Raw genomic sequence first — 17,711 nt, 5'->3', positions numbered from 1 at the left:
AGTCCAATCAAATAAAAAGATTTTTCCCTTTAATTTCTAGCAGAATATAAAAAAATAAATAAAAAAATGCAACTAAAAGCATACTTCATTTCATTAAAAAAGTCTATAGAAAAGGATGCAAAATTATTTAGCAAATAAAGTATAAAATGCATTACAATAATTTTAAAATATTAAGATCTTAAAATCAGTATAAGTTTTCACAAGTAAATCTTAAAAAACATATAATGTTTCACCCCAAAATGATTGAGAATAATTACATTTAATCACCATAGTATTTGTTATACAGCCTTTTTTGTTATTCATTTACATATGTTTTTACTATATTACAGCAGACACCATTACGAATAGTGGCATTTACCAATGATAATACAATCAAGGAAACGTTATGATACTGAGAATATCTAGGGGGAAATGTGGTTAAATGGTCAAGGATATAATGAAAAAACAAAAATGAAAAAATCTTAATAGTCTTAAATTAGGCTTAATTTTCTTTACATATGTAAATTTGGAGTTGCTGCTTTTGGTTTTGGGGTGAAGTGAGACATGTTTTCCTGAGGTTCCCTATTTTATTATTATTTAAATAAAAATGTTCCTTGATTTCTATTAATAAAACAAATTAAAAACCCTTTTTTTTTTTTTTTTTAAGAGTATCCACAGAACTGTAACTTCATCTCAACCTTCTGGTCTCCCGGCCCTCGCCATACACTGCAGGTAGGTCTCTCGATCCAAAAAGTGCACGGCACACACCTGAACCATTTTGCAAAAACTCTCACATGTGATGCTTAAGTTGTAGCTCACCATAAAATGGTTAAAATACTTCTCAAAGGCTTTGCTCTGTGGCTTCTCGAATCTAAGAGCAAGTTCATGCAAGCTGTGGGGCTGAATGTCTTCGATATCAAAAGCCTCAGTCATAATGTATTCCAGCTTCCACTCTGACCTTTTTTCCAGGTTCGCTTCTGTGAGATTTAAATAGAACTGCCAAATATCCTGTAGAAGAAAAAAAAAGAGAGAGTGATTATTACAAGAGATACAATAGAAGAGCCATGCTTTGAGCTGACACCTTGATTAAAACACAGCATGTAATTAGAACTGACACTACCATTAATCATTCAGAAACAGGACTTGCTCAAAGAAGAGACACATTGGTGGTGCAGAAATGACCTCACACAAAAAACTATTTTCACATTTATTAGAATTAAGCCAAATATTTAGCTGTAAACAACTCATATCATATTGACACAGTGGCTTGCCTAATATATGAAAGCTTTTTTTGTCTTAAAAATGAAAAAAAAATTGTAATTTTATCTCACAAACCTGACTTTTTTTTCTTGCAATTGCGAGTTTATATCTCACAATTCTGAAAAAAAAAGTCAGAATTGCTACCTAGAAACTTGGAATTAAGAGAATATCTAAATTGCAATATCTAAACTTGCAATTGCAAGACATTTTTCAGAAATGGGACGTATAAACTTGCAATTGCGAGTTATCGTTTTGTAATTATCGTTCTTGGTGTGAACGGGCCTTTATTTTTTGCAAAAAAAAAAATTGCAATTGCAAAAAAAAAGAAGAAAAGTTTTGTGAGATAAAAAGCTGTAATTACCTTTTTAATTGTTTTATTCCATGATGGATGCAAGCTTCCATTCAAATACCGGTAATTATAAGTATGTTGTAATAATTCTAAAGGCACGCTAAGAGTAAATAAATCAGTGCTTGAACTTGCCAGTAGGTGGAGACTTACCAGTAAACCATAATTCTCAGGGTGGTACAGATACGCACGGAGGCCAGGATTGTTGGAAAATGGCTCCAATAGACTTTTGATAGGCGTTACAGCAGGTGTGACAAATATAGAGTTCACAGGTTTCCCTTGACCAGATGCATTTATGGAACATAAATCAGTATGGTATATACACATACATAATCATGTGTATTTTATTTGAACTAAGTCAACAGTTTGGAGCTAAAAAACATCTTTTGAATCTCTTACTTCAAATATGAATGAACTGCGGTGTTATGTTACCTTTCTGATCCAGCAGAACCATTATGCTGTCTCGATGAGTGTGACCGTAGAACTGACCCTCAACGACGTCACTGTAGTTGCGAAATATTTTGACCAGTTGTTCATTGTAGCTTTCTCGGATGGCTGTTGTATTTATAGCAAAGGGTAGGTAACCGATGGGGACGTGAGCAATTACATAGACCTCAGAGGAACAGATGACAGTGAAATTCAACTCAGCGGTCACTCACACGCTGCTGATGTCACTTGCATGGACATACCACTTTGCAACTCTTAATTTACAGCCTTATAACAAAATGGCCTCTTATGATCAGTGCAGCGGGCTCTTTCTAAAATTAAACTGTCTTGTGAAAGCAGACAGAATATACTCACCTTCTCCGTGTTTTGTCTTGAGAGCTCAAGTGTTTCCTGCAGCCACTGGAACTGCCCAGCAGGATCAGACATATTTACAGTCACTTCGTTTGGACTGTAGTACAGGTTTGTGTTGAGACTCACCAGACGTAGGCCAGGTTTGATCACAAGAGAATAAAAGCCACCTTCATGCAAATAAGCAACATATGAAGAGTATCAGCTCACTATATTGTCACAGAGCTAAACACCACTGTTAGGCACCATGCATCACAGTAATAGTGAAATGTGTGTGTGTGTGTGTGTGTGTGTGTATATATATATATATATATATACACACACACACACGTATATGCATGTATATATATACACACACCGATAAGAAAATTTTGGCCGATACCGATAATTGTTTATTTGAAAGCCGATAACCGATATTGGCCGATAAATCTAAATCCACATTTTTTTTTATCATTTCTGAGAGTCTGATTACAAAAACAAAAGTCTCACTATTAAAAGCCATGACCCAAACACACAATTATAATGTTCTCATTATAATGTTATGCAGCCTATATGACAGACTTGTGATGCACATGTTGCACTGAACTGTATTTTCCTTTTTTTAAGTGATTCCAATCATATTTCAAACCATTCAAACCCATGATGGTGAACAGTGCACATCTGAAGTGTCTCAGCTCAAGGAAATAATCCATTATTTATCAGCTTTAATATATCGGCCAAATTTTCTTATCGGGCCGATAACGATAACACCAAAAATGCCATCGTGCATCCCTATATAAATTAGTGACAAAAACAGTGGCTAGATAAACGGCTGCAAACGAATGTATGATGCAATATCCCTAAGTATTTTATCAAGGATAAAACTTTGCATCGACCAATCAGCATCCAAAATCCCCAAATAATGTAGTAATTTAAAAGTTCTCATGTTTTCATTCATGTCTTCCTTATCTGCGGTTACCTTTTTGCAAAGTTTCTACAGCTGCTGGGTTCAACCACGGAGACCAGAGTTTGGCTACAGCGTCGTAAATTGCATTTCCAGATGTTGGCAACTGATCCTAAAATGATTTAAAGCAAGATTAGAAAACACACACACACACAAAAATAAATAAACAGCATAAAATATTTTAATATTCAAAATAGCATACTACACTGCACTTTTAGAGTAAAAAGGTTCCAGTCCAAAATGGTCATGCCCTTCACTCGCCAACTTCCCTGAGTCTCGTTCACTCGGATGTACGTCATTGCTTGCGTTGCATGAGTGCCCACTACTGGCAGAACCTTTGCAATAGGCTGAATTGGAAAGTGCTAAGCCACAATGGGCTTGATTTATATATAAAAAAATCCCCTTACAAAATTGTTTAATGCAGCATATGTCTATAGGTGTGTTTAATATATCATAGAGTTGTTTGTGGTGGGGTAAATAAACGCAATATGCGTTGACGTCACAATCGTGTTGCATTGTGGTATATGGAGCTGCCTGAAGAGTACACAATCACATGAAGTAGAAATCGGTCAAAATCGAGTGAGTGAGGGTCTGTCCATATAAACTTCCCTCGTCCACTTTACGAAGTGGAACTCACTTCAAAATGGCGGCAGGGATTCCCCCGAGGGGAAGTGCTTAGGGAAGTTTGCAAGTGCGCTTTTAAAAGTGGACTGGAACGCAGCCTATATATATAGAACCTTAAAAGGTTCTGTCAGGTGATTCATATATAGAACCCTTTAAGGCAGGGGTCACCAAACTCGGTCCTGGAGGGCCGCTGTCCTGCAGAGTTTAGAGTCTGTCCCTCCAGGACCGAGTTTGGTGACCCCTGCTTTAAGGGTTCATTTTATAGATTTAGACTCAATGAATGCATTTAGTTTTAATTCCTTTTTAATTCATAAAATTTTGTGAATTGAACAGCTCATAAATGTACTTAATCACTAGAAAAAAACTGTTAAACATGAAAGTATTATGCAATCTTTTAAGACATTTCTTCTTTTTGAAAAACATTGAGTCAAGAACCCTAGGGTTCTATATAAAACACCATTAAAACTTTTTTCCTAAGAGTATAGTCTTCAATCATACTGTGCCAAATTGAGCCGTACACGACAGAGTACGCCGTTTCAAATACTGATCCCACAATGCAATGCACTATCCATTTCTATTTTCATAAAGGAAACAGAGGTAATATCAGTAACGAATATGACATCTTTTTCTTGATTTATGTTTTCATCAAAATGTCCAAAGATAAGATGTTTTATGTAAAATGTAATTAAAAATGCTTAAATGAATGCCACTCAATACCCTAATAAAGAGATATGGAAATGTTTGAATAGTTTTTTTGTCGCATAATTGTTTAAATGCATTTATGTAAAAAAAACTAGACAACTTAATAAAACAGACATATAAATACATTTTCAGTGTATGCTTTGCAGCATGCAAATATTCCATTCAGACAACCTAAACATGTCTGCCCTTTATTTGACCCCAGAACTGTTGTCTTGGCTAGAACTCCTAGAGCTCTAGTTGCCCTTGGATTTGAAATACCTGTGGCCAGTAGTCGTGGTTTCCCAGGGCAGGGTAAACTGGCAGCTCTGGGAAGAACTGACGTATGGTGCGAGTCATATTGGCAATAACATTGATCACTATATCAGTGGAAAGCTCTTCTTTTGGGACGTGTGGAGGGCTGTCTCTGCAGTGAGGGGCACAACATTTAAATAAAAGTTAATAAGAAATATTGAAGACAAAAACCATGATGTGATCATTAGCTCCCAAATTCAATAATCTCCCACTTTCAAGTAGAAAGAAAATGATACCAACTGATTACACAGAACAGCTGCGAGACAAAAAATGTGGTTGCTTTATACCCCGTCCATATAATGAAGTCGGGCTGCAGGTCCACTTGTTTCATATAACTGAACGCTGAGAGAATGAGCTGGTATGGAGAATCACACAGGAAATCTCCAAACACTCCTGGATCCAATGCAGGAACTCCCTTGGAGGAAAAACAAACTTTGGTGTGGTCTTCTGTGACATGGTAGGTTGGATCCAAGTGCAGGTCTGAGATATGCCAGAATTTAGCTGGAATTTAAAATGAGCAAGTTAAAAGCCATTTGACAAATATGCAAAATACTCCCCTTAAATACTGATGTGTCACATATTTGGTCACATTCAGGAGCTATTTCACAGCAAATCAGGCCAATGCTATTGTACAAGAGCACTGAAAGAGAACGTGTAATAAATTATTAATTCATTCGTATATCGACTTCCTCAGTCAAATATTTCAAAACTAATCTTGTTAGTTTGTTTGTTTTGACCCAGTAGAAAGATACTATTGAACTCTTACCCATTCATTTTATTTTGACCATTTTTGTTTTGTCAAGAAAAATTACTGTTGTCCAGCATAATTATACATAATTTGTGTTTATGGACAACTGGTCTCCAGAAAATCCACAAAATATTGAAAATAATAACATTCATTTAAATAAATAAAACATTTACTTTAACTCCATATAAATGTAATACACCATCTTCTTTGCAACTGAAAATTATTTGTGTGTGTAGCTATATGTGTGTGTGTTAATGTTTTAATAACATTTGAATTAGCCTACATTTCAAACATGTCAGCAACAATCTTGTTCAAAATAATTGCTCATAAAATTGTGAAAAATCATTATGTATATCATCAGCCTAATTCAATATCAACCTATTTATATTTCTCTTAACCACAGAAAATCTCATTTCAGCGCGGCAATATGCTCTTGTAATTTAATGTTTCTTTCAGATGCATTTCCTCGACTGTCATAATTCATTTACTTTTTATTATTTGTCATTTTAAAAAGTCTGTTTGATTTGTATATTAATGACACTCAATTGATTATTACAAGATATTTCATTTATTTGTACTAATATCAGTTGATGCAACATCATTGTCGTGTACATACTTATATTCAAATGTTACAATATATCAATACACACACCTTGATGTTAAGAGTATCAAAGTCCCAAACAGAACATAATGCAAACATGGACAACAACAACAGCTAAATGTACAATAATCTCTGACGAGGTAAGTCTGTTAAAACCGCCAATAAAAGACCAGCAAATGCCAAAACATATGTAAAGTGTGTGAGCGATAGAGCAAACTAATGCATAGAGACAACATCAGGAGGAAACATGAAGCAGCTGATCAGGCTCTGAAACACTTACATGCGCTCTGCAGGTGTTTGAAGACATTATTGACCGGCGCTGCAGAAACCTGCAGGTAAAAAACATGACTAAACACGCATAAAAGAACGAGTAAAGTCATTTCTGCGCGTCCCTGTTTATATTAAACCCTCCTTGTGTAAACCATAGACTGTACAAAAAAGATAGGTGTAAACCAAAACAGGAAAAGCAAAGCCTCTCACGTGACGCTTTGTTTGCGCAACCTTCTGCAGTCACGCGCACTGATTGGTCATCACATCACTGATTGGACACATAGATAGTAGGCACTAGGCATCACCTTACTTTATTGCAGCCATCTTTAGAATTTAGTGTTTGAACTTCCGTTTTTGTGGTAGCCTACTTCTGTGTATTTCTATTGCTTCGCTGTTAAAGAATTAGCTGGTTAAGTGTATTTTGCTTATTGCAGAGTTAGCCAAATGTATCATGATGATAGGCCTACTACTATCACAATGTTGGAAGCGGATGTCATTACAAATGCCTAGCCTAGCTTAAACAGAAAATTGTTTTGTTCAACAGAAACTGTAATTACATTGTAAAATTACAAAACAACCAGAACCTGATATTAGTAACTGTTAGGCTACTGAATTCACCTTTTGTCGACCATCTTAATACGTACATTAAACTCATGAATGAACACACAAAGTCATAATTTTTGACTGGTTATTTATTAAATGATTCACACTGACTGAAAGGTATTTTTAAAAATGATCAAAAATATTGGAAGTCCATTGTTTCATAAGATTTGAAGGAACCAAGTGCAAGTTGTTCTTTCAATAAAGCATCAAAGCACATCATATCTGTTGCTGCCCAGTGAAGAAGAAAAAACCTGATATTCCCAAAACTTATGCTTTTTCATAGGTGCGCACAGCCACCACGTCCCCAAAGGTGAGTTTCTGAAACAAAATTGAAATCAGCAAACAAAGTGCAAGATATAAATGTCAAATATTTGTATACATTTAGTTTTGACTGTCTTATAAGTTGATTTGTTATTTTGTTTATCAATGATGTATGTTACGTCCACCTTTATGCTGTTGTCTTATGCTTGTTCTAACTTTGTACATTTGAGTTTGGAGAAACTTTTTCGTTCTGCTGTACACAGTACACTATTTGTTGTGTGGTTGGAATGAAAATAAAGCACTTTGAACTTGAACAAATATCAGTTTATGACCGTAAACTAAAGTTTAGTTTATTGACCAAATATAAATATAGGCTAATAGTACTATTGTAAAGAGCCTTACCACCACCATCTTCCCGTCCTTGATCTCCCGGACAAAGGTGGTCTCTTTTCTATCCCACTTCTGCACATGAACAAGCCGGTCTCCATCCATTACCACCGTGGACTGGTAAAAATAACACATTACTGCTTATTCATCTCAGACAGAAGCTCTGAAATGGGAATGCATTGTTCCCAGTTGTAACAGTTGCCATTAAATCATGTTATGAAGCATAACCTACTTTACAGTTTCGGTCATCTGCGGTGGTCTCATCAAACTCTTCACCCAGTATGAATGAGATCTCAGTGTTCTTAAAAGTACTCTGTGTTTTTTGGACCACTTTATCCCCCTCTTTCGAGATGATGAGGGTCGGTTTAGTCACATTTCCAACTTGTCTTACTGCAAACCCAACACCTTAGAAAGAATCACATTCATTGAAATCTGCTCACTAAACCCAGGGTTTTTAATAGGATGTGTCTGAAATTACCATAATGGTTAACACTTTGAGGTTTAATAAACTAACATGAACTAACAATGAAAAATACTTCTAAATAATTTTTTAATAGTAATTTTAATCTCAACATTTACTACTAAAAGTTGTATCTGCTAACATTAATGTAGTGAATTAGGTTAATAAATGCAAATATATTGCTCATTATTAGTTGTTGCATTAATGTTAACAAATGAGACATTATAGTGTAGCTACTTATCACCATAATAAATAAAAATGATCAGAAATAATAAACTATATTAATAATTATTATCATAAAACTTACCTAGAGCTTTCATATACTCATCAAAGTTCTCACTGTTGACCAGTTTCCATGTGCCACAGAAAGCCTCTACCATTTTCAAAACTAAGAGTTTTGATCAATAAGCAAACGCTAAACTTTATAATAATGCTCTGTAGAATATGTCGCTGCATTTTCTCTTTGCAAAGGATCTTAAATAGTGTTTTTCAACTGCATGAAAATGACTAAACATGAGTGGGAGGAGTCAGCATTCCTATTGGCTATTAGTCGAAAGTGAAACATTTGATTGACTGTTGAGTTTGTAAAAGTTTTTACGAAGTAAATACATTTAGATCATATGCAATAATGATATTTAAAAAAAATAAAAATAAAAAAATCTAATGGGATATTATGGTGACATTTTTTTTTTGTGCCCACTGCCCACACATTATAAAAGATACCTTTGGTGTCCTCTGCTGGTTACATAAATTACCACGTCTGGTCCACGGACCAAAAAATGAAAACTACTAAAACTAAGCACGGGATTTATTGTAATTTTTAAACATAGCATAATGCCATTTTATATGTAGCTTACATCAGACAAAATAACACAAGATTTATGGGCAGGTAAAAAATAAAATAAAATGCAATTCTCTGACAGAAGCATGATGAAACGACGAAAGAGAGGAAGAACAACACGTCTCCACAATTATATTTTTCCATTGCCATTGACAACAGTAAAGAAATATCTGAGACAAGCACTTAAGACATGACCACAGATGTTTGCAGCGATACATCAGACAGCGAACAATCCAACTCCAGCTCACGCAGGGCAACACTGACAGCACACAAAGGAAGGCTTTAAACAAAACTAGCAAATATAATGTACAATTCTCTATTTACAAGAAGAAAATATCATATTTCATGTTATTCAGCACTGTTTCTTATCCTCTGGCTAGAATGTTAACAATGCAGATCTTTACAATACAAAACACAGAAGATGTGGTGTTGTACAAGGACAGACACATATTGTAAGATAAAAAAAACTTTACTTACATCACCAAATGGAATGTTTTTACTTTTTTTGTGCAAAAAGAGACATTTTTGCCACTACATGTCAACATTCAGAGAAAATGACTGTATGGAAAGTCGTATAACTAAACAAAATGTTCCTTTCAAATGGGAAAGCAGGTCACGTCTTGTTTTCATAAGACACACAACAGCCGGTCATTAAGAAAATCATGACAGAGAGTCTTTGGGGCGGGGGGGGCGGGGGGGAGTCAAAGTCATTGAGGTGAAAATGACCAACCGTAGCCATTTGATAAACATGGCTTCAGGTGAGTTCCTCTATAGGAATGAGCTGTTTCCTGCTGACCCATGCATGCCTGAATGCCAATCACAGGTGGTCTTGATGTTGCATAGCAGAGTGTAACAGTTATTTGGTCAGTGGGCCAAAAGTAGAGGCAGGTCATGTGTGAGTCTCTCATGTTGGTGTTGAGTTATGAGCCCTCTGTCTTTGTCTCCCCTGTGGTTTCTTTAGGTGGGTCGGCCGAGGATGAGCTCTCTCCGCCGTGTTCGCCATCATCTGTGCAAAAGAAAAACAATTATCTTTATTAATTGAGGTACATTTGTTTTTAAGCAGACAGTTCATCCAAAGCTATTCAAACACAAGGAGCAACATTAGCGGTGCCACATTAAAAGGAACTCATACAAGGAAAGTGGATGGGGATTTATACTGTCAAGCTACAAAAAGGTAAAAATATGATCTAAGTAGTTTATAGAATTGATGTAGTAAATGTTGCTCTGTTTCTCACATTACTTACGGCATTGGAAACAGGTCTTTTCTTCCCATTATGACGAAGTGAATCGGCTACTTGAACAAGATAAAATGACTTGATTTTGTCCATCAGGAATTGAATGTATGGTTGTGGTTTGCTAGATAAAAATAAAACTCCCATGGGACCAATTTTATTTTTTGTAGGAGAGTTTGTTTACCCATATACTTATTTATTAACCTTTTCACATTTATATGTAATGATATTTTATGTTTTTTGGTCTCCCTAGATAATTTATCTTCGGAATAACCTTCCCTTTAACACTAAGTGGATAAACAATGTTTGAATCTATCTATCTATTGCTGTGATGTCATGTGAGTGACAGGTTGTCTCGTCCTCTTGCAGGAAATACATCATTAGAGAAGAGAGGAGATGTCAATGCAAGAGGGAGGGGAAGAACGTTTTATTAAAGATTACGAGGACACATGAATAAAACAAAAATGATGTGCACGTATAAATCATTTATAATAAACACTACAATATTCCGTTAAAAAATGTTTTGTCAATTTTGATTTCATGGTGACTTTAAGTAGTTTGTCCACTGATAATCTTCTGTAGCTCTCAAATCTAATTTCTGGCTGTCAACTGATCACATGACATGCCAGAACCAATGGCATTTGGCATTAGTGTCACCAAACCTGTGATTGCACATCTATCTAATAGCACCATTTTATTTGTATTCAACACAAGCGTCAATGGGATTTGAAAGCTTCGGATGAGAAGAAAAAGGGGAAATTTCAGTCTGTTCCTCACACAAAGCATTCCATTTGGCTTTGGAAGACTTGGAATATAATTCGGATAAACCAGGGCTTTTCAAACAGTTTGATGTCCCAGTCCCCTTGCTAAAGTCACAATTTAGACAATGAAAAGTCATACTAGTATAAATGTTTAAATATTTCCAGGTGAACATTGATTTTCAATGATTGACACTGTATCTCTGAAGAGAAACATAAAATGTTGGCTGTGGAACAAAATCATTCTTGTGATTTCTGATCAGTCTTTAGAAAGTCAATTTCTGTATTTTGAAAACTTTTTTTATTGGTAATTATTATTATTGTTATGAACCAGCACTCCCTTGTGGCTCCCTGTTTGAATATAAACTACTTTTATGATAATTTTTGTTTCTTTTTGGAGCTTGACAGTATTAATCACCATCCGATTTCATTTTAAATGAAGAAGACCTCACCCTTAGAACTCGGCTGAAAATTGACACAGATCTAATGTTCTTTGTACTAAAAGACGATTAAAATCATCACCACTAGATGGCAGAAGAGCTCGTTTATTATTCAACAGGACCCAGTTACAACACATTGCAATCACGGCAAAGAAAGAAAGTCATTCAGGTTGGGAACAGCATCAGGGTGAGTAAATAATGACGGGATTTTCTTTTTCGGGTGAACTATCCCTCTAAGACGCTGACTTAGAAACAGTATTCTGTTTATTATTTAAAACAGGATAAATAATGTATGATTCATCACTCTTCTGCAGAAAATCTCCACGGTCATCACAAACAGCTCATACATCATTTGTTTATGCCCTTGAGGCTTATGGCTAACACAGAGCAGATCAAAAAGTGTTTGACTGCAGGCAATTATTGAAGCAGGTTCAGTCATCTAATCCTGCAAGAAGGCATTTTGAAATCATTTGATCAGAGATGTGTGCTTTGAATCAAGGTCATTGCCTAGGGCATTAAATTGTTGATATCACTCTCTCCTTTTCTATTTTTTTTTTTAAATCACAGGTTTTCACCAGCAACCACAGAAAGGAATGACTTTCTGCCAGCGTCTGGTGGCATTCTAACGCACAGCCGGCCCCGTAATGACAGCTCGATCACGCAAAAAGCACTTAAGTGTGTTTGCGCTTCTTTCTCTGTTGAAAAGCACCTTTTAAAGAGAGGTGCTTTAGTCAATCACAGCTTAGTCTCGCACAGGGATGAAGCTAGACTCTGACAACATCGTGGCCCATTTTATATATCAGGTTCACTGTATCGATTAAGTTAACTTATGCACTGAACTAGTTTTCAGCCCTGTTCATTCTTACTCCCATTGCATAAATGTGCTGTTTAATTACACTGCAGTATTTCATTCTGGTTATGTCCTTTTATGCACACCATTTCTTTATACTTTTTCTTTGCATATTATGTTGAGAAAATATATTTCAAAATGTAATTTAATTAATCTGATGGAAAAGTCTCACATGATAATATGATATTATATGATATATGCTAACTTGCTGCTCAAGAAACAATTCTTCTTCTCCTTCTTCAGTCGTGCTGCTATATTTTTGTGGAAACCAAGTTCCTTTTTTCAGGATTCTTTGATGAATAGAAAGCTCAACAGAACAGTATTTATTTAAAATGGACATATTTTGTAACATTATAAATGTCTTTAATATTACTGTTGATCAATTGAATGCATCCTTGCTGAATAAAAATATGAATTTAAAAACTAATAGGCTACTTAAAATATTTAATAATTATTCTCTAGTCTTAATAACATAATATTTTAAGGAACGTTAAGGAATCTCTCACACACTTTTAGACATATTTTCAAATTGAAAGTCACTTGCCGAGTGATAAAGCTGTTGATATCCAGTGAATGCACCAATAAGAATAGTCATATTTTATGAGTTAGGAGGGTTGTTTTCTTTATTCATTTGTATTGAATCCTTTTCATTATTTTTCCCATATTTTGCATAGCCCTGTCCATTAATCTCAATGTTCATACCAAAAACATGTTTGTGAGACCAGCATTCTCGAAAAGACATATTTCTGATTATCAGCATATACATTGAGACTACTGGACATATAACTGTGGCGTGAAGAGAGGCGGGGCCGAGAACCGTGGAAGCAGATCGAGCTAATGTTAAAGGGGTCATGACATGAGAAACCAAATTTGCCTTGATCTTTTGGTATATAAGAGGTCTTTGTACCATTAAAACGTCCTGCAAGTTTCATAGCTTAAGACGTCCTCCCCATTATAAACGAATCATTTATTTAATCGAGCTCTAAATACAGCTTGTTCTGGATCCATGGTAAGAAGTGACGTCATGGTACGAAGTGACGTACCCGCGTTTGCATACGACCGCCTCCGGCACAAGACAACTACGCTTAAAGCGCAAGACAACTACGCTCATTTCGTATCATTGTCACGACCGCGCCCGCGCGCCTCACAAGTGTTCAGTCGACGGACAGCGAGCCGAGTGGGTCTGTGTACAGGGAAATGACGATGCCACGCAGATGTGCTGTTCCTGGCTGTGGACAAACAACATCTTTGAATACGCTGCGAAAGATCCAGTCGTCAGAGAAAAATGGATGCACTTTATTTGTTTGCCGACGTCCCAGTCCATTTGAAGGATGACTGTATTGAAAACAAATCCCAAAATGATGCTGGCTTTGCCAGAAAACTGTTGCTCAAAGATAAGTCCGTGCCGACTATTCTGGGCTCAACAACGACGACGCAAACTGTAAGTAATGTATTTAAAACTTTAAACTACTTTTTAAATACGCTGATCCGCAAATGTTCTGGCTGGGGGCGTTAATAATTGATGCATAGGCACTGACGTTAACCAATCATAACAGTGGGCGTTAACACTGAACTCTTAAAGGGGAAACACCCCCAAAACAGACTGTTTGAATCAGAGGATGAGAAACAGGGTGGGAAAAGGTCATAAATCACTACATTTTAAAAGTTTTTTGTAAAAAAAACTATAGTAATACTATAATTGCACCTAAGGGAACATAATAATAAAATAAAAAAAACCATGTCATGACCCCTTTAATGAGCGACAAATGGACGACACCGGCCTCGAGTCCCACAGTGGAGCTCTGGAAAGATAAAATGAGTGACGACAGTGGAAGACGAGAAAGGACCAGGCCTAAGACATTTATGTTGTGTTTTCATGCTTATATCCGACAGTCGTCCATGAGGGGCTGCTGCTTACTTTCGTTTTGCTGTGATTAAACTTTACGTTCATCGTTTGCCGGTTCCTGCCTCCTTCCAGAGTACGACTCTGTTACAACATTGTTACAATAATAAGCCCAGTTGAACAGAAAAAAAAAAACAGTGCAGGACCACATACAGTACCTTCTACTGAAAGCTCGGCTAGTTTATCAGGTAGGTCAGCGGCTCCAGAACCAGCAGTGGAACCTAGAATATCTGGCAATGCATTCCGCCGGCCAGTCCTGCCCGTGGCTGCAAAGTCAGAGACAACAGGTTCCACATCAGTCATCTCTGGTGGTCTTCATAGCATCATCTGAAACAAACCAAATGAAATGCACTCGCTCAGTGACTGATATTATGAAGGTTAAATTAGAGGATTGTTTAACAGTTCATTAGCAGTTCTACACTGTAACATATAATAATAATTCATCTTATTAAGTTAATTAACTTAAAGATTAAGTTTGTAGAATGTTAGATTTTACTTTTGTTCAACACAAGCATATTAAATGGCCTTAACATGAAATACAGAGTAAGGTAACTCATACAACTTGATTGGTAGATATGATGGGATTCGTTTTCAGTTTCCTTTTCAAATTCTGTGTAATTAATAAAACAAACTACCAACAGTTCATAACTAGTTTTAAATTTTTATGAAGAAAATTGTGTTCAGCAAGTGTTAAAAAAGCCGCTATGATGATGTTGTAGGTTGCCAGAGATTTGATATGTGGTTGTTTGGGCATTCTGAGTGTTTTTTTAGCCCATTGCTATGTGTTTGCTAGTGTGTTCTGGGTGGAACTTTAGATTTTTGTTTTGTTCTACACAAGCATATTAATTGCTAACTTGAAATATTAAGTACGGTAACTCATACAATTTCGATTTGGATTAGTTTCCTTTTCAAATTCTGTGTGATTAATAAACAAAATATTTCCATGACCAGGTGGGTCACAATTAGAGTTTGAGTAGGCTGAGACTGCTCCCGCCCAGCAGTCTCAGGGACATTAGATCGGTGAGGAAGACACTTCTGGAACGCCGCTGGATAGTTTATATCTTCATTTTGTTGAAAGCGAAGCGTTCAGAGAACAGACATATTTTTCTCTTTATTTTTCTTTACATCAGAAAAACGTATATATCACTTCGTGGCCACCAGCAGGAAAACAACCGAACTGGCAGCGCTGCGACCCTCCTCAGAGAGTCGCCCCCCAGAGGACGCCGAGGAGAAACGATTTCTCGAAACCGTCCCTCCCCCATATAGTTTATCTGTTGCGCGACGCAATTCTCGAATAGCGTCAGTGCTGACATCCTCACATTCATCCATGTCCTTATATAGTTTATGTTGCTTGCCAGTGAAAAAAACCCTGCTGCTATTATGCTAGGTTGTTATAGGTGGTTGTTATAGGTGGTTGCCAGGGTGTTGCTATGTGGTTGCTTATGTGCTCTGAGAGGTTTTTAGCCCCTGCCATGCAGTTGCTAGGGTGTTCTGGGTGGCTACTATATTAAAACACCTATAGGTGTTTACTAACTAGGTCACAATTAGAGTTTGACATTCTCTAAAGAAAATGGAATGTTGCTTGCCAGTGAAAAAAAATTGCTGCTATGATGCTAAGGTGTTATATGTGGTTGCCGGGGTGTTGCTATGTGGTTGCTTTTGTGCTCTGAGTGGTTTTTAGCCTGTTGCCATGCAGTTGCTAGTGTGTTCTTGGTGGTTACTATATTAAAACTGTTTAACTGACCCAAGTCAAAATAGGCCAACCCCAATTTTTTTTTTTTTTCGTGTTATTTGTATATCCCTAAGTAAGGCTTGGGTTTCTTCCATCAATCCATATCAAAGTTTTTTTTTTTTTTATCTTAAGCTTTGAAAAATCCCTAAACATCACAAATTAATATTCATATAAACTAATTAATACCCATATAGTGATAGTAAGGCATGAATCAGCATAATTTTGTGCAATGACAATAGCCCTAAGAGAAATTGATGATATTGTACCCGTTCTCAATCATCGTTGTCCCTGATCAGTCAAGAGTACAAAAGGAGCAGCAGTGTCAAAATTAGTGGAGCTTGTTCTCCACTGCATCTCTAATGAGACTGTTCTTCTCTCCAGGGAGTGACTGAACCGAGTCGCTGACTCCTTATCTCCCCACACACTGTCTACAGTACCTTCAGCTGCAACATCCCTTATCATTTCCTCATTGCATTGTCACTAAAAGCCCTTTTTCACATTTACCTTTCTCTATTCCTCATTCAGTCAACCACACTATGCAAGATGGAGTAGCTTTGAGGAATTTGGCCAGAATCCCTCCTGTGTCAAGGAGGATTGCAAATAACATTCATTGTGCTGGCAGTACAAGACAGAGTTTCCAAACCACTTGGCAATGCCTTCAATCTGCAGACAAACTTGATTGGCCTTTAGTTAAGTGATTGTTTAGAGCATCGTTAAATCAGACCTGACTGTACATGTAGCCTGAGGGGAAAATTCACTACTAGAAAAAGGCAGATGGGAATGTGGGAAAACAGACTAACTGATAAATTGCACAGTCAGCCCAACCAAATGACCTTTCATTCTCATCCTAAAAAAAAAACAGATGGCTTTGCTAATCAGATAAAATATAAGATTAAACAGTGATAATATCTGGGTCAGTTTCTCTGCAGTCTAATACTGAATCAATTACTGATTCTGTGAGAAACATCCTGATAACTAATCAATATCTTTATAAATTAAAAAATAATTTCTCCACAACTGAGAGTATTTTTCTCTTTTCAGAAAAATCAATACCCTCCATGGTAAACCATTATTTCAAATTAGATGGCGCCACTGCAGCTTAATCATAAAAAATTCCAATCGATTTCCATCCCTGCTTCACTGGTGCTAAATTTAATGGAATCAAAACATCACTTTTGCTAATGAGAGCTATTTAGCTGGATTTAAGATGGATTTTCTTTACGTATTCAATCTGGCCAGCAGAGGGCATGCATTGCATCCATGTAAACTGAGATTTCACATGAAGGAGGCTAAAAATACCCCTGTTCTATTGTATAGATTCAAAGATGTTCTGTAACCATGGCTTTTCTTGGACCCCTAAAGTGTAATACAAATGCAAAATCCCCACAGATGTTTGAACCAAGTGTATTTTAAAATTGCAAATCAAGCAATTTTTAATTAATCAATGATATTTTTGCATTAATAATATTATATTCATATTTTGAATTAACTGGCTTTATATATATATATATATATATATATATATATATATATATATATATATATATATATATATATTATTTTTTATTTTTATTTTTTTATTATCTTGAAATTATGTTTTTCATCTAATATTTGTATTTTATTTTATTTTATTTTAGCTTTATCTTTTATTACTTTTCCAAACTCTTCCTACCCAATCACAACCT

The 17,711-nt window shown here is 36.0% G+C and overlaps 3 protein-coding genes across 4 annotated transcripts in view; all 3 read right to left on the bottom strand.

Moving 5' to 3' along the window:
• Positions 1–290: 290 nt before the first annotated feature.
• Positions 291–6,925, bottom strand: smpdl3a (sphingomyelin phosphodiesterase acid like 3A). 2 transcript variants are annotated; one of them, XM_079583504.1, is made up of 9 exons: positions 6,770–6,925; positions 6,570–6,618; positions 5,228–5,441; positions 4,908–5,052; positions 3,339–3,435; positions 2,387–2,550; positions 2,018–2,198; positions 1,739–1,863; positions 291–987 (listed from the first exon to the last, which is right to left on the bottom strand). In XM_079583504.1, the coding sequence occupies exons 3-9, from the start codon at positions 5,269–5,271 to the stop codon at positions 673–675; spliced, it is 1,071 nt and encodes a 356-aa protein (XP_079439630.1). In that variant the 5' UTR covers positions 5,272–5,441; positions 6,570–6,618; positions 6,770–6,925; the 3' UTR covers positions 291–672. The 2 variants fall into 2 exon arrangements, with proteins under 2 accessions (XP_079439630.1, XP_079439629.1); XM_079583503.1 differs by having other exon boundaries at positions 6,570–6,813.
• A 308-nt stretch (positions 6,926–7,233) lies between these two features.
• Positions 7,234–8,751, bottom strand: fabp7b (fatty acid binding protein 7, brain, b). Its single transcript, XM_079583519.1, has 4 exons — positions 8,578–8,751; positions 8,043–8,215; positions 7,826–7,927; positions 7,234–7,480 (listed from the first exon to the last, which is right to left on the bottom strand). The coding sequence occupies exons 1-4, from the start codon at positions 8,648–8,650 to the stop codon at positions 7,430–7,432; spliced, it is 399 nt and encodes a 132-aa protein (XP_079439645.1). The 5' UTR covers positions 8,651–8,751; the 3' UTR covers positions 7,234–7,429.
• A 316-nt stretch (positions 8,752–9,067) lies between these two features.
• pkib (protein kinase (cAMP-dependent, catalytic) inhibitor beta) overlaps positions 9,068–17,711 on the bottom strand; it is a 32,629-nt gene continuing 23,985 nt past the window's right edge. The window contains exons 2-3 of the mRNA XM_079583520.1: positions 14,453–14,621; positions 9,068–10,117 (exon numbers count right to left, since the gene is read on the bottom strand). Coding sequence (XP_079439646.1) covers positions 10,032–10,117; positions 14,453–14,597 — 231 coding nt within the window. The 5' untranslated portion in view covers positions 14,598–14,621 and the 3' untranslated portion in view covers positions 9,068–10,031. The remainder of the gene's footprint in view (positions 10,118–14,452; positions 14,622–17,711) is intronic.

The sequence above is a fragment of the Phoxinus phoxinus genome, assembly GCF_949152265.1.
Source record: "Phoxinus phoxinus genome assembly, chromosome: 16".
Lineage (NCBI taxonomy): Eukaryota > Metazoa > Chordata > Actinopteri > Cypriniformes > Leuciscidae > Phoxinus > Phoxinus phoxinus.
Note: the sequence above shows the minus strand (reverse complement) of the source record. Positions and strands in the feature narration are given on the sequence as shown.

Bases quoted from the DNA above. Each gene is read 5' to 3' on its own strand.
- fabp7b (XM_079583519.1), bottom strand. From the start codon at position 8,650: ATGGTAGAGGCTTTCTGTGGCACATGGAAACTGGTCAACAGTGAGAAC. The intron at 7,928-8,042 runs GTAGGTTATGCT...TATTTTTACCAG, and splicing joins CAGATGACCGAAACTGTAAA to TCCACGGTGGTAATGGATGG. The intron at 7,481-7,825 runs GTAAGGCTCTTT...ATTTTGTTTCAG, and splicing joins AGGACGGGAAGATGGTGGTG to AAACTCACCTTTGGGGACGT.
- smpdl3a (XM_079583503.1), bottom strand. From the start codon at position 6,669: ATGACTTTACTCGTTCTTTTATGCGTGTTTAGTCATGTTTTTTACCTG. The intron at 5,442-6,569 runs GTAAGTGTTTCA...TTTAAATTCCAG, and splicing joins CAAACACCTGCAGAGCGCAT to CTAAATTCTGGCATATCTCA. The intron at 3,436-4,907 runs GTATTTCAAATC...AAATCATTTTAG, and splicing joins ACCACGACTACTGGCCACAG to GATCAGTTGCCAACATCTGG.